The sequence below is a fragment of the Gopherus evgoodei genome, chromosome 5 (assembly GCF_007399415.2).
Source record: "Gopherus evgoodei ecotype Sinaloan lineage chromosome 5, rGopEvg1_v1.p, whole genome shotgun sequence".
NCBI lineage: Eukaryota > Metazoa > Chordata > Testudines > Testudinidae > Gopherus > Gopherus evgoodei.
The window spans coordinates 119,490,947-119,510,200 of record NC_044326.1 but is presented as its reverse complement, the minus strand read 5'-3'; the positions used below and the strand labels follow the sequence as shown (position 1 = coordinate 119,510,200).

The 19,254-nt window shown below is 39.0% G+C and overlaps 1 protein-coding gene across 1 annotated transcript in view; it reads left to right on the top strand.

The window, feature by feature from the left end:
• Window positions 1–19,254, top strand: part of PDLIM5 (PDZ and LIM domain 5) — a 189,354-nt gene that overhangs the window by 151,774 nt on the left and 18,326 nt on the right. Inside the window, 1 exon segment of the mRNA XM_030564809.1 lies at window positions 3,125–3,309. Within this exon segment, the coding sequence (XP_030420669.1) occupies window positions 3,125–3,309 (185 nt within the window).

The window sequence follows — 19,254 nt, the reverse complement described above, 5'->3', positions numbered from 1 at the left end:
TGTTCTACCATGTCTTTGTGTTACAGAAATAGTTAGTGTTTCTTGCTTTTTGTAGTCCTATTCATTTACAAAGTGGGACCGCTAAACACTGAGGACGGAGTGGAGGTTAAGGATAATCTAGGCATGGCCCAATATCTAAACAAATACTTTGCCTCAGTCTTTAAATAGGCTAATGAGGAGCTTAGGGATAATGGTAGGATGACATGAGAATGAAGATATGGAGGTAGATATTACCACATCTGAAGTAGAAGCCAAACTCGAACAGCTTAATGGGACGAAATCAGAGGGCCCAGATAATCTTCATCCAAGAATATTAAAGGAACTGGCACATGAAATTGCAAGCCCATTAGCAAGAATTTTTAATGAATCTGTAAACTGTACCGTACAACTGGAGAATTGCTAATATAGTTCCTATCTTTAAGAAAGGGAAAAAATGTGATCTGGGCAATTACAGGCCTGTCAGTTTGACATATGTAGTACGCAAGGTCTTGGAAAAAATTTTGAAGAAAAAAGTAGTCAAGGACATTGAGATCAATGGTAATTGGGACAAAATACAACATGGTTTTACAAAAGGTAGATCATGCCAAACCAATCTGATCTCCTTCTTTTAGACAAAGATCTTTTAGACAAAGGAAATGCAGTGGATCTAATTTACCTTGATTTCAGTAAGGCATTTGATATGGTTCCACATGGGGCATTATTAGCTAAATTGGAAAAGATGGGGATCAATATGAAAATTGAAAGGTGGATAAGGAACTGGTTAAAGGGGAGACTACAATGGATCATACTGAAAGGTGAATTGTCACACTGGAGGGAGGTTACTAGTGGAGTTCCTCAGGGATCAGTTTTGGGATCAATCTTATTTAATTTTTTTATTGCTGACCTTGGCAGAAAAAGTGGGTATGTGCTAATAAAGTTTGCGGATGACACAAAGCTGGGCAGTATTGCCAATACAGAGAAGTACCGGGATATTGTACAGGGAGATATGGATGACCTTGTAAACTGGAGTAATAGTAATAGGATGAAATTTAATAGTGAAAAGTGCATTTAGGGATTAATAACAAGAACTGTTGTTATAAGCTGGGGAGGCATCAGTTGCAAGTAACAGAGAAGGAGAAGGACCTTGGAGTATTGGTTGATCACAGGATGACTATGAGCTGCCAATGTGATATGGCCGTTAAAAAAGCTAATGCAGTTTTAGGATGCATCAGACAAGGTATTTCCAGCAAAGATAAGGAGGTGTTAGTACCGTTATACAAGGCACTGGTGAGACCTCATCTGGAATACTGTGTGCAGTTCTGGTCTCCCATGTTTAAGAAGGATGAATTCAAACTGAAACAGGTACAGAGACGGGCTACTAGGATGATCCGAGGAATGGAAAACCTGTCTTATGAAAGGAGACTCAAAGAGCTTGGCTTGTTTAGCCTAACCAGAAGAAAGTTAAGGGGGGATATGATTGCTCTTTATAAATATATCAGAGGGATAAATATTAGGGAGGGAGAGGAATTATTTAAGCTTAGTACCAATGTGGACACAAGAACAAATGGATATAAACTGGACACTAGGAAGTTTAGACTTGAAATTAGATGAAGGTTTCTAACCATTAGAGGAGTAAAGTTCTGGAACAGTCTTCGAAGGGGAGTATTGGGGCAAAAGACATATCTGGCTTCAAGACTGAGCTTGATAAGTTTATGGAGGGGATGGTATAATGGAATAGCCTAATTTTTGGCAATTAATTTGTCTTTGACTGCTAGCGGTAAATATGCCCAATGGCTTGTGTTAGGATGTTAGATGAGGTGGAATCTGAGTTACTACAGAGAATTCTTTCCTGGGTGTCTGGCTAGTGTCTTGCCCATGTGCTTAGGGTTTAGCTGATTGCCATATTTGGGGTTGGGAAGGAATTTTCCTCCAGGGCAGATTGGCAGAAGCCCTGGGCGGGTTTCGCCTTCCTCTTCACCGTGGGGCACGGGTCACTTGCTGGAAGGTTCTCTGCACCTTGAAGTCTTTAAACCATGATTTGAGGACTTGAATGGCTCAGAAACAGGTTTGTTAGAGGAGTGGGTGGGTGGCTTGCATTGTGCAGGAGGTCAGACTAGATGATCATAATGGTCCCTTCTGATCTTAAAGTCTGTGATTCTATTATTTTCATTAGCAAGTACAGCATTATTTTAAAGGTTTCTTACGAAAATATTTTTCAAAGATAAATACTAGGCTTTTTAAAACAAGTAACCCTGCACAAATCTTTGAGATGCTTGTGCTTTCAAACAGTTTGTGGAAATCAGAAATGAAGCATTTTCTTCATTAATTAGCTTAATTAGTGGGCACTTAAAATGCATGTGAATTCCAATTAATGACAGTTGTCAAAGGGTAAAATATATATATATATATTTTTTAAATAGCAGAACTGTACATACCTTAAGACATAGAAACAGCTTTAAACTTCTTTAAAAAGGCAATATAAAATATTACGTGCATGCTGGTATGAAACCACTAGAGCTCTTTTCAAATACTAAAATAGTCAGATATGGGAATGTTGTTGCCCGTCACTTACATGTGTCAGTCATTTTTGTGCTGACATTTTTATGGACATATGGACACTTACCCACTATCCAAGAAGAAAATGTTAATATATTTTAAAGGTCAGTAATGGAATAGTCTTAATGTCATGCTGAGTTTAATGTAGAGGATTCTACCCCTTTAGAAAAGATGCTGTAAAAGAGATTTTTATGTTGACTATTTGCAGAAATTTTAAGAAAATAGCTTTAAGGAAGTATTTATCACACCTTAGCAGGAACATTTGTTTCTAAATATGCAGTAGTCCAAAAAACCCCAAAACTCTCAGTAAGAGAGATTTTACACAGTGGAGAAGAAAAAAGATAGGTGGACTTAGTTTTTAAATTAGTTTTGATTTTAATCGGGGTCTTGAGGGCAAGTTTTGTAGGATTTGGGACTAATCTATGACTTTTTGCATAAGAAAGTAATTTCAGATATGATTATGATAAAACTGCTCATGCAACTCATGCTTCAGTATGAATGGAAAACCCCTCACATCTGGATCTGACTGAGGTGACGGTATATGTGTGTTCCTGTTTGGGTAAGAAATACTCTTTTTGTCTCTGAACAGTGATTCCCTGGAGGCTTCACAGCCTGTTGCTTATGCTGCTGCCTCAGTGAGGAGCATGCCCGTAAGTCCAGACAAAACTGACACCAGACCAGCTGCAGCTAATATCACATCTGCTACAGCCTTTAAACCAACTGGACCTCCGAGTGCTGTCAAATACTCGGGTTGGCAACCTTCAAACCAAGCAGGTAACTTTAAAGAAGCCTTTCATATTCACTTAAAGAACTTTAGACACCTTACTAAAATAGTCAAGTTTATTTGACTATAAGAATTAAAGCAATATTTAAATTCAGATTAAATAATTTGAATTGCTCATCCAATGTTGTCATTTAACAATATTCATTGCTGTTACTTTTTAGGCCAGTTCAATTTTAAATGTACTTGTGGGCCTGACCCTTTTATCTTTTTTGTGAATGTCCCATCTATGTAATTGATTTTCTTCTCATGAGTAAAAGTTGAAACAGGTCCTTAGTTTGTTTATTAAAGTCAGATAAAAGATATTTAAAATATTATAAGTGGAAATTTCCCAGGTGTGTGTAAGATGTATGAAGATATATTTTGTCTGTGAAGAAGAAACATACATGTGGCATGTTGCCACTATGCCTTCTCCCAGCTGGATTTTATTTATTTTGAGAATCTTTCATCGGCATTATGCGGAGCTTGTTAAGTGTTTGATATTTCTGATTTGTTACCTTTGGTACCAAAAAGAGAATATGCAATTTTTTTAGTTTTTGTAGTGCAGTTTTTAAAGGTTGGTTCCTGTAAGGACAATATGAAAGTTTAGTAAATTTTATCCATGTGCACCAATGCTGAGAGAGCTTTCTTGTGGAGAATAGACTCATGATCCTTCTTAAAAAAAAAAAAAGCAAGACAGTGGTGTGATCTAGGAGAAAAGGTGTTTATTTGAAATAAGTATTTGTTCTAAGAAATATACCACATGGAAATTCATCTTCATTTTGTGGTAATGACATGTGTAGTATATTGAGATATTATAAACTTTTTTAATTACACTTCTTCCCAAACTGAGATTATCTTTGGCTCCAGGCTGTACTTGAACATTCATTTGAAAATAACCAGGGAAGTTTTTATTCATCAAATTATAACCATCCGCTTCCTTGTAAGAATGAAATGGGTTTTCTCTCTTGCGCTTCTGATGGAACTTGAGCCATTAAGTATCTTTTTTTTTTTTTTTTTTAACCCTACTATTAAGGGAGTTTCTTTTTCGAAAAAAATCCATACATGCTGGAAGATAAATCTCAATGAGCCCAATGTAAAAATGGAGAGAGAACATATGGTGTTAATGCTGGATGTTTTATAATGGGGTCTTTGGAACATATGGTCATATTATTGTCTGTTTAATAAAGACGCCAATATATTCTGGTTTGAACAAGCAGTACTACCAAAGATCCTCATGATGGCAGTACACTGTCACTTCTATCCTCATTTGTAGCACTATCACAGAGTAAGGATCTTCTTAAGGCTGCAGGATATTACTGACACAGTTACGGTTTATTTAAATTTAAGTCAGTCTATATTTCTACTAATTTTTTTCTTTAAATTAGCTGTCTTAAAAATATCCTCTTGAAGTTATGCCTTCAGATCATCATGCAATTGTAGCAAGCATTGGTATGAATATGGTACCTATGTGTATTAAATAGTGACATGTCACATGAAATATTTGTCTAAGTTATGAATTCTTTCCCAGTGTACTAGTGCTTGTTTCCACCAGATGATTGGTTTATTTGACTTGCGGAGATCCATTTCAATACTTGGCTTTTCAGCAGTAGGACAGTCAATTTCAATATGTTGATAGGAATTTCATTGCAAAATCCCACTACTGCAGCGTTAATGTACTTGTAATGCTTGGGATGGATTGCGGGGGAGGAGAGGTGATGGGTGCCATATAAGCATGGAGCAAGAAATATGTATAAGGGTGAATTAAATCAGCTTTCTTACAGTATATTCATATATTTACGAAGATTAGTATCCCTTGAAAAATTAGTATTGTATGTTGGTGATACAAAGCAGAAACACAGCCTGATTTCTTTTTTGAAATCCATTGCATATTGTCTTTGTTGCTCATGAGTTCAGGGCTTCTGATGGGTTTTTTTGCTTTGTTGTATTCAAGCATTTTCTAAGAATTTCAAGTATTCGAAACATCTATATAGTGGAGGGAGGGCTGCGTGTGTAAGTGTTAGCTTTACATCATCATTAAGCCTTGACAATGTTCCTATTAACATTTGACAATTCTAAGAGCCATACGAACTGATTCTGTTAGATCAAAAGTCTGTATTAATGCTAGGCTGTTAAAATGAGGTTTTCCATTTGAATGAAAGCAACTTCATTCTGTGTGCTAGCAGGCACAAGAGAGTGGCTGGTGCAGTAAAGCATTAGGTTGAATAATCAACACTAATCCCATGGACAATAAAGTAAAAAAAACAAAACAGAAAGCTTCCTTCATCCTAGTTCAAGGTGATCTGCTAACTGTAGAGAAGTTCTATGCAGACGGTGACCATAATCACCTTTAGCCTATTATCCTGCTGTAGAGTTTGAGGGTAGATTGTTTTAGGAGAACCAGGCTTAGGGTACATCTTCACTACCCGCCGTATCAGCGGGAAGCAATCGATTGCTCGGGGATCGATATATCACGTCTCATCTAGACGCGATATATCGATCCCCAAACGCGCTTATATCGGTTCCATAACTCCACCAACCCGAACGGAGTTGCGGAATCGACAGGGGGAGCCATGGACATAGATCCCGCGCCGTGAGGGCAGTGAGTAATTCGATCTTGGATACTTCGACTTCAGCTACGTTATTCACGTAGCTGAAGTTGCGTATCTAAGATCGATTTTCCCCCGTAGTGTAGACCAGCTCTTAGGTTGCCCTAAATGTAGCCAGCTTCCTTGGGAGCTACATCTCAGGTCATTATCTTTTTCCAATAAAAATATAACAAAGGCTGGGGTAAAAGTAGCATAAGAGGTGAGGCTTTCTGGCTTTCATTATGTCATGTTTTACTTATCCTGCTGTCCTTTAGAGTGTCTGTGTCTAAATGCTGTTTGGTTGTTAAAACACTGAGGGGGGGGGAGTAGAATTTCTGCCATTTCTAAATGTTTTTTACTTTATTTTGTTTTTTTTAAACTATCTGAGTTTGTCTGGCGGGGCAGTATAGGTAGGTATACATGTCACTGTGTTAAGAAATAATGAAGAGGCTGCATTTCATGATTTGATTGAAATGTTAACAGCCGCCAAGGTATCTCAAGCTTGACCGGAGATTATATTACAGGTTTCGTTTGAGATCTGCCCTTTAAACCTGACGTAAGCTCACCTATGGTTTTAGATAGCATGTGTTACCCAGAAGTCTTTTGAAGAAAGTAGTAATGCAAAACCAACAGATGAAAGAGATCTAGGCATGGTTACAACAGCATTGCAGCAGAGATTGGATCTTCTTTTTCTCAGGCATATATTTTACAAAATGGAAACCTTCAAGGTCTCCCTGAGCCTAAACTTACTCACTGAAGTTAAGACCAGCAACCTTTCTCTGACAAGCACAACTCCTCAGGATAAAAGTAATCATACATTTAAGAAACAGAACAAAACTTGAACCATTTCAAGGCATATTTTATACTCAGTCACTAATTCTATTTCCTGGTTGCATTCTGTGTATCTGAAGCTTTGTGTGTCCTTGGTAAGTGAAATTCCTGACACTTCACAGTCTAAAAACAATTCGGGCTAGATTTATAAAAGTATTTAGGAGCCTAAAGATGCAGATCTAGACTAAGTGGAATTTTCAAAAGTGCCTATTTGTCACACAATGAAAGTAATTCAATGTCTTTCTGAGAGGAAAGGTGGTTCTCGTTTTTACTAACATGAAATGCATGCATACAGCAGTGTTAAAATGTATTTCATATTTTTAAGCAGCAAATTTGCCCTTCATAAAAGTGGATGTCTGTCTTAGGAAATAAAAGGTAGAAGAAGTCTGTCCATATTCATTTGCTATTAATAGCAGGTTTGTAACATTTGACGATTGTTTCAAGCAACAGCTTCTAGTATTAGTGGCGTTTGGAGCAGTTTTAAAATTGTATGTTGAACATCACATCATGCTGTATCCGTAACAAAGCTGAACATGGTGGTAGGATTCAGTGCGGTGTCCAAAGAAGCTGCAGATGTGTGATTAGGCGCATGTCCTATATACATAGCATGAGCATTATGGGTAGTTTTAGTTATATAACTTTAGACTACACTAATCAATCACTAGTCAGGGTAATGTCTTCTAGTATGCCTACAATAAGCAGCAAATAAAGTAGCCCTCCAGATTAAGATTCCCCTCTCTCCCCGTCACCCCAAAAAACCCATCATAGGTCTAACTCAGGAGGGTCATCTTCAGTCAGCGCCAGCAGACAGTAGTGCAAGAAATACCCAGGCTGATCTATTTAACAAAATAGAAACTATTTATTTTCTATGTGAGCAGCGCAGTGTCATCTGTCTCCCTTTGTTTCTGCTATTCTGGACTACCTACTAACATCAACAACAACTTTTGGGACGGTCTGTCAGCTCCAGAGGGAGAACACTTAGCTACAACATCTGCAAATCATCCTGCAGTTCATGATGAGACCATATGTTCCCCACCCTACAGTTGCTAGATTCTTCAGAGGTCTCATTTCATTTGTTTCCTCCAATCTAAGAAGCCCCCTCCTTCTTGAGACTTCAGTATACGGTTATCTGACTTAATGGGACACCCTTTTGAACTCTTAACCTGTTCCTTTCACTGTTTACCTATGAAGACTTCCTTTTTACTGGCAGTTGACACTGACTCGAAGAATAGGGGCCATTCAGCTCTTCTTGATGGATACCCTTTATACAGTGTTTCATAAGGACAGGCTCAAAGGCAGGCCTCGTCCTAATTGTTTCAGAATTCCACACAAACCAATTTATTATTTCCCGGTATTTTTTGTCAAGCCTCATCCAACCTCAGAGGAAGCTAAACTTCACAAATATGCTACAATATGCAGTCTCTTTTTACATCGATAGGACAAATCCATTCAGAAACACACCTTGACGTTAGTGGCCTTTGCAGAGAGGGTTAAGGATCAGGCTGTGTTCTCAGAGGTTACGTAAGTGGGCCTCTAACCTGAATAAAGATGTGTTATGAGTTAGCCAAGTTAGAACCACCTAACCATCTCTGGAGCTCAGGCAGTCTCTCTGTCCTGTTGGAAGAATATCCCAATTTCTGAAATCTGTGGGGCAGCTACATGAAACTTGGTCCAGACATACACAAGTGTCTACTCACTGGTGAAAGATTCCAGATCAGATGCTTGTTTGGTAGGGCTGTACTGCGGTTTCTGTCCTCGTGTTCACCTCCACACAAATGGACAACTGTTTGTTCATCACCAAAAATGGAAGCTATGTAAAGAATCACTTGAAGAAAGAACAGTTATTTACCCTACAGGAACTGTAGTTTTTCTGCACTGGAACTCCCTACACCACTTCTGTGGAGTCTTGTTCATCTAGGATTCTGTATTGGCAAAGAAAGTGAGGGACAGTTGGACCTGCTCTGTCCTCTATGTCCTCAGGGGCACATGGACATGCAGGGTGAGAATCTTCTTCAGTTGCTGGTCTCTATACGTATGCTGCCCGTGGGTATTGGTCTTTGTTCCTCAGCATCTTGAGAGGAAGTGAAGAATAATACTATATCGAATTGACATTGCTGGGGCATTTTAAGATAGAATTATTCAGTAACCTCAGTTACCCAAATTGGAATTTGGCCAGGGCACAAACCCATTTTGTAGACCATCTAGTGGGAAGCCACGGGCTGCAACTCCCAAGGCGGCACTCTGTTATCATAGACAAACGGTTTCAGATATGCCTTTCCTCCCATCCCCTGCTTCCACAGGTCCTAAGAAAGAATAGTCATGACAAAGCCGGAGTCCCTCTTGTCTGAAGCAGTATGGCTTTGGTTTTGGTTCCCAAAGCTTCTGTCAATATCAGCCTACCCTCCAAATCAAGCTCCATCCCTTCAGAACTCCTGATGTAGGGCAGGGGCAGAGTCGAACACCCCAGCCTGGGCTCTCTTCACCTTTACGGCCTGGCGTTTGGATGGGAAGCAGAGCACTCTTGTTTGACTCCCATTCAGACTACACTTATCCAGAATAGAAAAGATTTGACTAGGACATGCTATGTAGCTAAATAGAGGCATTTCTTTGCCTGGATACAGCACATTCATTCTTACCCAGTCTCTTCAAGCATCTAGATTGTTTTAGTTTACCTCTTGTCTCCAAGGAAATCTGGTCTCTCGATCAGCTCATTACAAGTGAACCTCGCAGACAGCCATTAGTGCCTTCCTCCCTCCAGTAGACAGTTGCTTTGTCTTTACAACCCATCTATGGTACAAATCATGAATGCCCCATCGAGGCCTTTTTGCAAGTCATTAAACCAGCACCACTGGGCATTTTAAACTCATGCCGTCAAAACTTATTAGACCTCCATTTGAACCCTTAGCAACATGTTCTGTGTCCCACCTATCCATGAAGGTGGTATTTCAGGTGGCCATCACTTCAGCCAGGAGGTTCAGCAAAGTGGGAGCCCTCACGGAAGACCCTACCTTTATGGTATGTCCGAAGGACCAGGTAGCCTTCACCTTTGCCCTAAACTTCTCTACAGAGTCATCTCCAAATTTCACCTTACCCTGTGCATTCATTTATCTGTCATTTTCCCAAAACCACACACTACTTCTGAAGAGAAGACCACTCCCTCAGTTTCTGGCGTGCACTTGCTATTCACTTGCAAAGTCCCAAACCCATCAAAGTCTCCAAGAATCTTCATCGCAATAGCAGAGTGAGCTCATGGTCAAGCTATAATGTCTTAAAAGATTTGAGTGATTTTCTAGCTACACCTCTATCCCGATATAACGCTGTCCTCGGAAACCAAAAAATCTTAGCGTGTTATAGGTGAAACTGTGTTATATCGAACTTGATTTGATCTGCCAGAGTGCACAGCCCCACTCCCCCAGAGCGCTGCTTTACTGCATTATATCCAAATTTGTGTTATAACGGGTGGCGTTATAACAGGGTAGAAGTGTATATTATCTAGTGCTACAGGCTAGCTCACATTGTGCCTCCCAACAATACAACGGCCCACTCCACAAGAGCGCAGGCTACCATGGTAGCATCCTGGCAGGAGATCCCTATGCAGCACATATGCAAAGCAGCCACCTAAGCTCCACATGCATGTTTGCTACACGATATGCACTAGTCCAGGCCTTTGCTGCAGATGTAGCGGTGGGATCTGCAATACTACATGCATCTTTGCTGTCAGCTTCCTTGCATCCACCTCAAGTCTGAGCCCTGCTTGCCAATCACCCGTATGTGAAATACAGATAGGGAACAGCACTCAAGAAGCAGAGGTTACTTACTGGAACTATAAAAGCAGCAAAACGTCTTTTAGTCTATAAGGTGCCACAGGACTCTTTGCTGCTTTTACAGATCCAGACTAACACGGCTACCCCTCTGATTATTGGAACTAGAAGTTCTTTGAGATGTGCGATCCCGATCTGTTTTCCACTACTTGCCCTCCATCCCTTCTGCTTCAGATCTGGTTGGATTCTCAGGAAGAAGAGGAACTGAGGGGGCATAGACTCATGCTGCCTCTTATATCCTCACTCGGGAGGAGAGATCAGCTGTGCATTTGTGGGCCAATGGACACTGATGGTTAAAATCTCTGGATTGAGGTGCATGGGGCTCATGCATACCTGCATGGAGAATATAGATAGGAACCAAACACTTTGAACTTCCAGTTACAGTAAGTAACCTCCATGTTTCATGTGTATGGGGTACATGCGCACTGGGAGTGGAAAATGTAACTACTACTATGTTGTTAAACATGGTTTGATATCAGGTCTAGCTGATGAACTTGTCATTTTCTTTTCAATGGCCAAGAGAAGAAATTCTTGCCAAGATTTGAATCTTTTTGCAAACAAATTACTCGTGACAGAATTATGACTACATTCCAGTGTCATTTTACTATTCAGTAGCGAAATATTATGTAGCACCATTCATTCCCAAAGAGCCCCAAAGCACTTCACTCAGCACATATACTGTATTGAATTGACATTGCTGGGGCATTTTAAGATAGAATTATTCAGTAACTTCAATTACCCAAATTGGAATTTGGCCAGGGCACATCTAGTGGGACCATCTAGTGGGATCTTTAATAGTCAGAAATGGCTAGGACTTTAGTTTTATATACTTTTTTTTTAAAAAAGATCACCCTGCTACTTGCACTGAAGTTGGGGAATGGAGGCATCATGCAGTTCTGACTTAGGAGGAAAAGTGCCATCAAGAGGATTTCCAGTACTGTTTCCTGAGGTTCCTGCTTAGTTTTTGGGATCTGAAGTGAAGTGGTACTGGTTCAGCTCCTAAAAATCAATTTTCCATCTGGGAAAGGGTATTGCATTTTAGTCAGCAGCTCTCTTGTCTCCTAGACCTTGTAGCTGAGTAATAGGATCAGATATGGAGGGTTTGTGATGTAAGGTTCAGAAGACAAACTAATTTCTAAGTGAGTAATACTAAGTGAACTGCTACCAGAGTATATTAACTTAGTTTTTCCCGTTTGTACTATGTCTTCTTCTCATCTTATTTCTCTGCCCGATCCCACTAAGATACACAATCCCTTTCCAGCAGAAGCAAGATTGGAATGTCAGCATATTCTTCAATAGCTACAACTATCAGTTGCCTAATCCTGAGACAGCAACATGTGTTAAGCACATGCTCTGTTTGATGGAGAGAGCATTTTGGAAGCTTGCTTTAAACATAGACGAATTGTTCCCCAGAGGTCGTTGTCTGAAAAATTCTGTTATTTCCCTGCAGTTGTCCTCATACGTTTGCTAGGCATAAATTTACCATTTATTCTCTGTAGCGTCATCTTTCTGTAATTCTCCAAACTGATAGCTGTACTTTCTTCTTGCTTGTTCCCTTGGCACTTTAGGCAGAACCTCCAGTGTGTGAGAAAATTTAAACCTGGCACTAGCCATGATGTGACAGCCTATCCTACGTATAATGACAACGTAACCAAGACGAACTCTGACTGTGCCCACCTGGTGGCAGTTATATCATGGGGAGAGGTTTGAGTCTACTACAGCCTTCTTACTGAGGAACCTGGTTGAAATTCTGACTATACTGAAGTCAGTGGGAGTTTTGCCATTAGCTCAGACAGCACAGGGTTGGGTTCAGAGATCCTGAGTTTAATTACTGCTATAAACAGCCCATCAAGAGCTATTACATTACAACAAAATGATTTTCCTTTCAGAAAGATTTTTCTCTAGAGGTTAATACAGAAAGTGACTATGACATATTCCCTCTCTCTCCTTTTCTGTTTGTTTTCTTATTTTGCTTCCCCCCCCCCCCTTCAGACCTGATAGGGAACTGGATGGCTCATAGTTCTTAGAAATGCTTTAAGCTGGGAGACTCAGCCTAGCCTCACTATTAACATCATCTTTGTTTTCAAGGCTCTGTACTCCTGAGAGTGAGAAATAAGTTCAACTCATCTCTGTTCACTTCCTTTACAGAATGGGGAAATTAAAGTATAGTTAAAGGCGCTGTTGATTAAAAGGGAGCAACTGACTATCTGTGTGCAGTGAGAACTGTGGTCTGAATTGGGGGAAAAAAAACTGGTGTAACTTGACAAATTGGTGAAGAAGAACCTTGTATGTTGGTATGCTGACATCTGGTAAAAATGAGACTTTGAATCCAGTAAGGTCCTGTCCTTTTCACTGAAATGAAAGTTTACCAAAGTTAGCCATTGCATAATGCATGCCTCTTTGTGAAAACATAAAACCCTTGTCTCACCAGTTATCTATAAAGAGTAATATGACTGATGGATGAAAACACTAGAACTTCCAATGTGGTTTATAGATTTGTGTTTTAGTAATTTTTCAGTTAATCTAAATTATTATGCTGTCGTATGACAGCAAGCCACAAGAATTTGATTCTTTTAAAAGTTAACTCATGTGAACTCAGACTTAGCCAAGCAAAACCCATTGTGAAACCACAGTAAAGTAATTTGTAAATGTCAGCCATTCAAATTAAACTGTTTACTTGCAGTGTGAAATTGTAACTCTTGAGAACATGGTAAGAAGCAGACTGTATTAGAAATCTGAATATTTGTGGTTAAAAAGGGAATGGGTCACAGGAACAACTCAGTTATGCCCAAAACTTGTTGGAGATGCATGGTATAATGGACTTTACTATAGGACCTCCTGAACTGAAGCCCGTCTCTGTCAAAAGTCATACAAGATCAGCAGCAGAGTAATGATGACTTGGTATTGCAAAACCTGCACATCATTTCACTTAACTTTCCTGCAGTTACAGTGATGCATCTATCGGGCTATTTGAACAGACAAACACATTGTTTGCTCTTGCAGTGTTGTAATTGCACACACAAGTTGGGAACATCATTTTTCCATGTGTGAGTTTTGAAGATGAAGACTCTGCATTCCTCTGCTTTTATAAAACTTGAATAATATCACAGAGATGCTAAGGATTAATTAGTTAATGGGCCCAATTCTGCTTTGCCTGGCACCCTGTGTAGTTGTTTACATTAAATCAAAACAGTACATGTAGGACTCTCGTGTTGTAATGGTGTAAATGCAAATGACTGTACAAGGTACAGAACAATGGAGAATGAGGCTCAGTGTTTGTTCAGAATGCTTTGAAAATGTAAAGCATGATCCATTTACTCAATATGAGCCTTATAATTGCTCAGTTTCAAACAGTGTATTGTAAAGGAGATACAGGGTGTATTTCAGGTGCTTAAGTATAGGATGTTAATTTTTCGTAAGGTTTTATTCACTCTTCTTATTTAATTCTTAAGGTAAAAATTATCTGAACTGAAAGCAGTGAAGACAACAACAAAAAATACCCTCTGCAGAAAAGTGTGTTGTGGGTTTCAATATGTGAAACTCCAGCCAAACAGGACTGCACTCTGTTGTGCAGGGGTGTATGTCACTCTCCAGGCTCTCTTGCATTCCAGGACCCTTTTCAGTAAGCGACGCCAGTTGTGCCAATTTGTGATGGTATAAGATGTAACAAATCACAAGGAGACAAGCTGAACCAAGCCGAAACCACCATACTCATTTTAATTAAGATACTTTACAGCCCATTTAATCTGAGTTCTTCTAGCTGAAAGGCTAGTTGCTAACACAGGAAACTAACCCCCTGAAGTTGCAGAGGTTCCTGAAATTAGGTCTTGGTTGCACCTGTTCTGATTTTTCATGGTGCACATACCAACATACTCAGTCATTTAAAGAAAAGATAATGGTTTAATCCTTCCTGTTCTGCCTTTCATCAGTAGGGGTTTTTTTAGCTTTGATTATAGTCCACAAATTCCGTATGAACCAAAGAGGGACTATTGAATACTTTTTTCTCTACTGCTTATCTTGAAGTTGAGTTCATTTAGCCTGTGCAATTTCACGCAGGGCTCATACAGGGTAGGGTATTGCATAAGTTTAACATAACTAGTTGACAGCAGATTTTTTCAGACCCTTTGTTTCATCCGGCCATCTGTTTTGATTTGAAGGGAAAGGAACTGGAAGAGTTTGTACTGCACCATATATTAACAGGAGTCAGATAAGTGCGCATATAAACCTTTATATTTTCCATTCATCATACAGTAGTCTGATAGCATTATGTAAATCACTGGATTACAGCACTTTCAAATGAAGTTCTGGCGCTCCCACCAATTAAAGCTGCACTGTTATTTATAGCTATTACGTGAAGTCTGATGTTATGTTTAAGTGAGCGTTAAACAGTTCAGACAGTTGTATTGTTGCTATGCACCAGAGAACCTCTGTCAAAGTGACTTTGGCACTGCTACATATCCGCCTTTTCCCCTTTGTCTTAGAAATCTTTCACTAGTGTTTGTATTCATCCATGTGTTCAGCTTTGGAACATGCTATTGTTAATATAACCAGGGCAAAGTCACACTGGGATTTTCAGAAAGAAAAAGGCAGTTCTTTACCTTGCTTCAAATCTAGTTAAATATTAAACCAACCATACCAAAGAGTTTTGTGAAAGTAAATACTTAGGGCCAAACTTAATAATATAGTGCACAGTGTTATTCATTTTAGAAAAGCTAGCTACAACAATGAAAAACAGCCCTTCGGTAATAGTTTAGAAGGAGTATCATTAATTAATGGCAATGAGGGCAAAGTGAAGCCTGTAGAAATCTGAAATGTCGCTCACGGGTTCCCTTGTAGCCTTCAGAGACCCTAGATCTTTGCATGCAGCACTTCCAAGCTACTCCAATCACAATGGAGTATTACATCCTGGGGCTTATCATCCCTCCATATTAGAGTGACTGCCATCTGCTTCATTTTATGAAAATTAAGGGGCGCCATTAAGACTCCCTGTGAAAGGACAGTGAAGTACTTGAAGAGGCTTCCAGGGTTTGGCTGGGTGGTTTCGTTTCCTCTCTACATTCAGAGTTCATTTGACAGGTTTGGGCACCTCCAAAACATCAGCAACCTCCCAAGTTACTTGAACGTCCTGTCATGCTCTCTGTCATATTTCAGTAATCTTTTGATTGGATTGAACTTGAGCATTTCTCCTTTAACCGACACTTTTAGGGTCTGTTTTGTTTGTTGAAAGTTTCTTTTTTTCCTTACATATTTTTGCTAGTCTAACAGTTCAATTGCCTTCTTTTTTTCCTCTTTAAAGCATTGCAGTCTGATTTGCTTCAATGGGGGAAATGAGGGTATGAACGGTGACAGATATATATGTCTGACAGCAGGTGAACAGAACAAAAATCATAAAATGCATTGTATAAACTACGGATAGGGCTCAAATTGGTGATCAGTTCCAGATCATGTTGCAGGATGTGCTTGTATTGAATGTGCTAGCTTCAGCCTAGTTCTAGTAGTACTTGAGTGTAATGTAAAAAGATAAAAAATAGCTACTCTAAAAACTATCTAGTTATTAAAAAAACCTTCACAAAACAATGTTAAATAGACTTTAAAACAGGAGGCAAAAGTGGAAGATGTTGCTTTTGTGATTGCCCCCCTTTTTTGCTTGATTGAACCAGGGACTTCCAGAGTTAAAAGTGTGAGATGCACATCGTGAGCTTTAAGTGCCAAAGCTTTGTAGGTGGGAAGATGTAACAATTTTTATTTGTAACACAAACACTCACCAGTGGGTTACACTTCTTGTTCCAAGCGTTGGAAGTTAGTTTCAAAATTCTGAAGTAAATTTAATGGATTTTTGGTTATCCTTTGAGATTAGAGAGTCAAATTAACCAAAGGTGTATTGTCTAATGTTTTAAATATACCGGCCAACAGCTTCAAACTTCTGCTTTGCCATGATTTCTAATGAGGAAAGCAATTCATTCTGTTCTAGTTTACATCATCAGATAGGACTGCTGCTGGCACATAACATAAAAATATTAACCTCACAGAGAGAGAGAGTAGGTATTGAAACAGTGACAGGAATTTCTAAACACTACTTTGGAATTCTTTGTAAAAATATTCTTAGGCCTTATCCTGCAATCAGATCTACTGAAGTGGACCCCTGCATCCATGTAGAGTCTCGCTGGGGAGAATGCTGGCAGTTTGTATTACTGCATCCAGGACTTGTTTATATAAACACCATTCTCTGAGGGATTAAATTTTAATTTTTCAATTTGTATCATGACCACAATCTCATTTTGGGCCTGATCTACTCCTGTTGAAGTTGAAAAGGCGTTTTGCCATTAATTTCAATTGAAGCAGAATTGGGTCTTCTAATTCAGACTGATGTTATGTTGTCTTTTCCTGTCCCCTCACACAGTCATAAATTGAAGAACAGAGCACCAGTCTGAACTTCGAATTCCAAGCTTTCTTTAAAACTATTCACTGTTGTGGTTTTTGGTATTAAACTTCCATTCAAATTAATTCTTATGTCTATATATGAAAGATGCTCTGTTACACAGGATCAGTATCAGACAGGAGCTGTTACCAGAACTGGTAACTCCTTTCCTTCTTTCTTATTTGAAATAGATTTCCCAACAATGTTGAGAGATTTTTCACATGCAGAGATCTTGTTTTTGACCAGAAATAACTTAGTTTAGTTCAGTCCCCACACAAGTGGGCTTTATAATTACTGTGCATTGAAAGAAAAGGGAACACTATGTTGGTTCATGAAGTAATGAAAAAAATTAAAAAGCAAAAGGTTTTTCTTAAATAAACAATGAAAACAAAGTTAGCAAATGTGTTTGAATTGGCGTTGGTATTTAACCGGCATCTCAAATACACATTAGCAGTATACCAGAAGCTGTGCTGGAATTTGTTTTCTTCACAAATCAATCTTCAAAGAGATTAGTTTTTAGTATGTGTCTTTGTCTTCTTACTAGCTGGTACCTGCAAGTTAGAAGGTAAAGTACCAGGAGAGGGATGGAAAGCATCATTAATCAAAATATTTTTCTTTCATGTTTCTCAAAAGCTTTTTTCCACCTTGTTATCTGCACTTATTTGTAGGCTCAGCAGGCATTAATAATCTGAGATAAACTACAATAGAGCAGTGACTTGCTCGTGATAAAGTGTTTTGGAGATACAGTTTTCAGAGGTAGCCACTTTCAAGGAACACTAAATGTTTCAGATGATGGATTAAGAAGTGTGATCTTTTTTTTAAAGATCTAATTTTTTAACAATTATTGACTGTCATCCATTCTGATCTTGTTCTAATAGGTGTTATACATCAAGATTAACAGTAACATATTTGTATGAAAAAAAAGAGTAACTTGTATACTTTATACTACCTCAGAGGTTGGAAAGGATCCAAGAGAGTGTCAGCCTTATCTCCAAATAACCTGGCTCATGTCAGTTTATCAAACCAAAGAGTTAATTAGACAGAAAATGTGTGTGGTGTATTGGTCTTCCAATGGGGAAGGAGTAAGGAAAGTGGGTAATGAGGCCATTTTATTGGATTAATAACCAGCAAAATTGCAGTACCAAAGCCTTGATGCCAAAAATTTCTCTTTCAGGTGTACTTTTTGGCCCCAGATATGTGTGAATAAGTCTCTTTTTAGTTCCAAGAAAGAGTGTATTGTGTTACTTCCCTTTTACCATTAGAAATGACTCGTTATTTAATTTTCTATAATATCACTGCTGCATCGATAAGTGACTATATTAGCATATTATAGGGTTCATCATACCTCTAAGCCATTATACCGCTTATATGCTCTAGAGTGCTAAAGATCCATGCTGCTAGTCCACAGGGTAGATCCGCACTCCTGTCTAGGAGGCAGGAGAGAGACTCGCATTATTTTTCTTCAAATTATCAAAAGGAGTCAAGACTGCACAAACTAATCATGTTAAAATGTCTTGAGAATTACATCCATATATGATGACCGTACGTCAGGCATGTTATTGTCACAGCACACACATCACAATAAAATGTCAAGATTTCACTCTGTAATCATGGGGTTTTTTCTCTTTTCAACTCAATTCAGTATTGAGTGGCTTTGCAGCATACAAGGCTCTGGATTGCTGCACTAAAGCTACAACACAAAGCAAATAGTTGTTAGCTCTTCTCTTCCCTGTGATCACAAGTAAAAGGCCGCTGTACTACTTTTTGTCAGTGTGCTTAAGAACTAGCAAACAACCAGACTTCTAAACCAAAAAGGAATAATTACCTTAATATGCTTAGCTTGCTGCAGCAATAGAGAGAGAAGTGGAGGACTGCTTATTCATTATCCTGAGCAACGGAAGACTATCTTCTGTGCCTTTCATATACCCCTTTCTCTACTTTTTTTCTTGAAGAGAATTGTTTTTTAACTCCGCTCTTAAGTGTCCCTTGCTTTCGAGAAGTAGTGAAGATACACACTACAGTTCACGTAGGATGCTAGTTTGTGATGTTTAGCTCATCAATATTAGAAAAACAAAAAGGGAGAAAACAGTGTATCTGACAAGGTGGTCCACTTTGCAAGCCCATCCTGAAAGGAAAATACCATCTTTGTCACTTGGAAGACCTATTCATAGACTCTAGGACTGGAAGGGACCTGGAGAGGTCATAGAGTCCAATCCCCTGCCCTCATGGCAGGACCAAATACTGTCTAGACCATCCCTGATAGACATTTATCTAACCTACTCTTAAGTATCCCGAGAGATG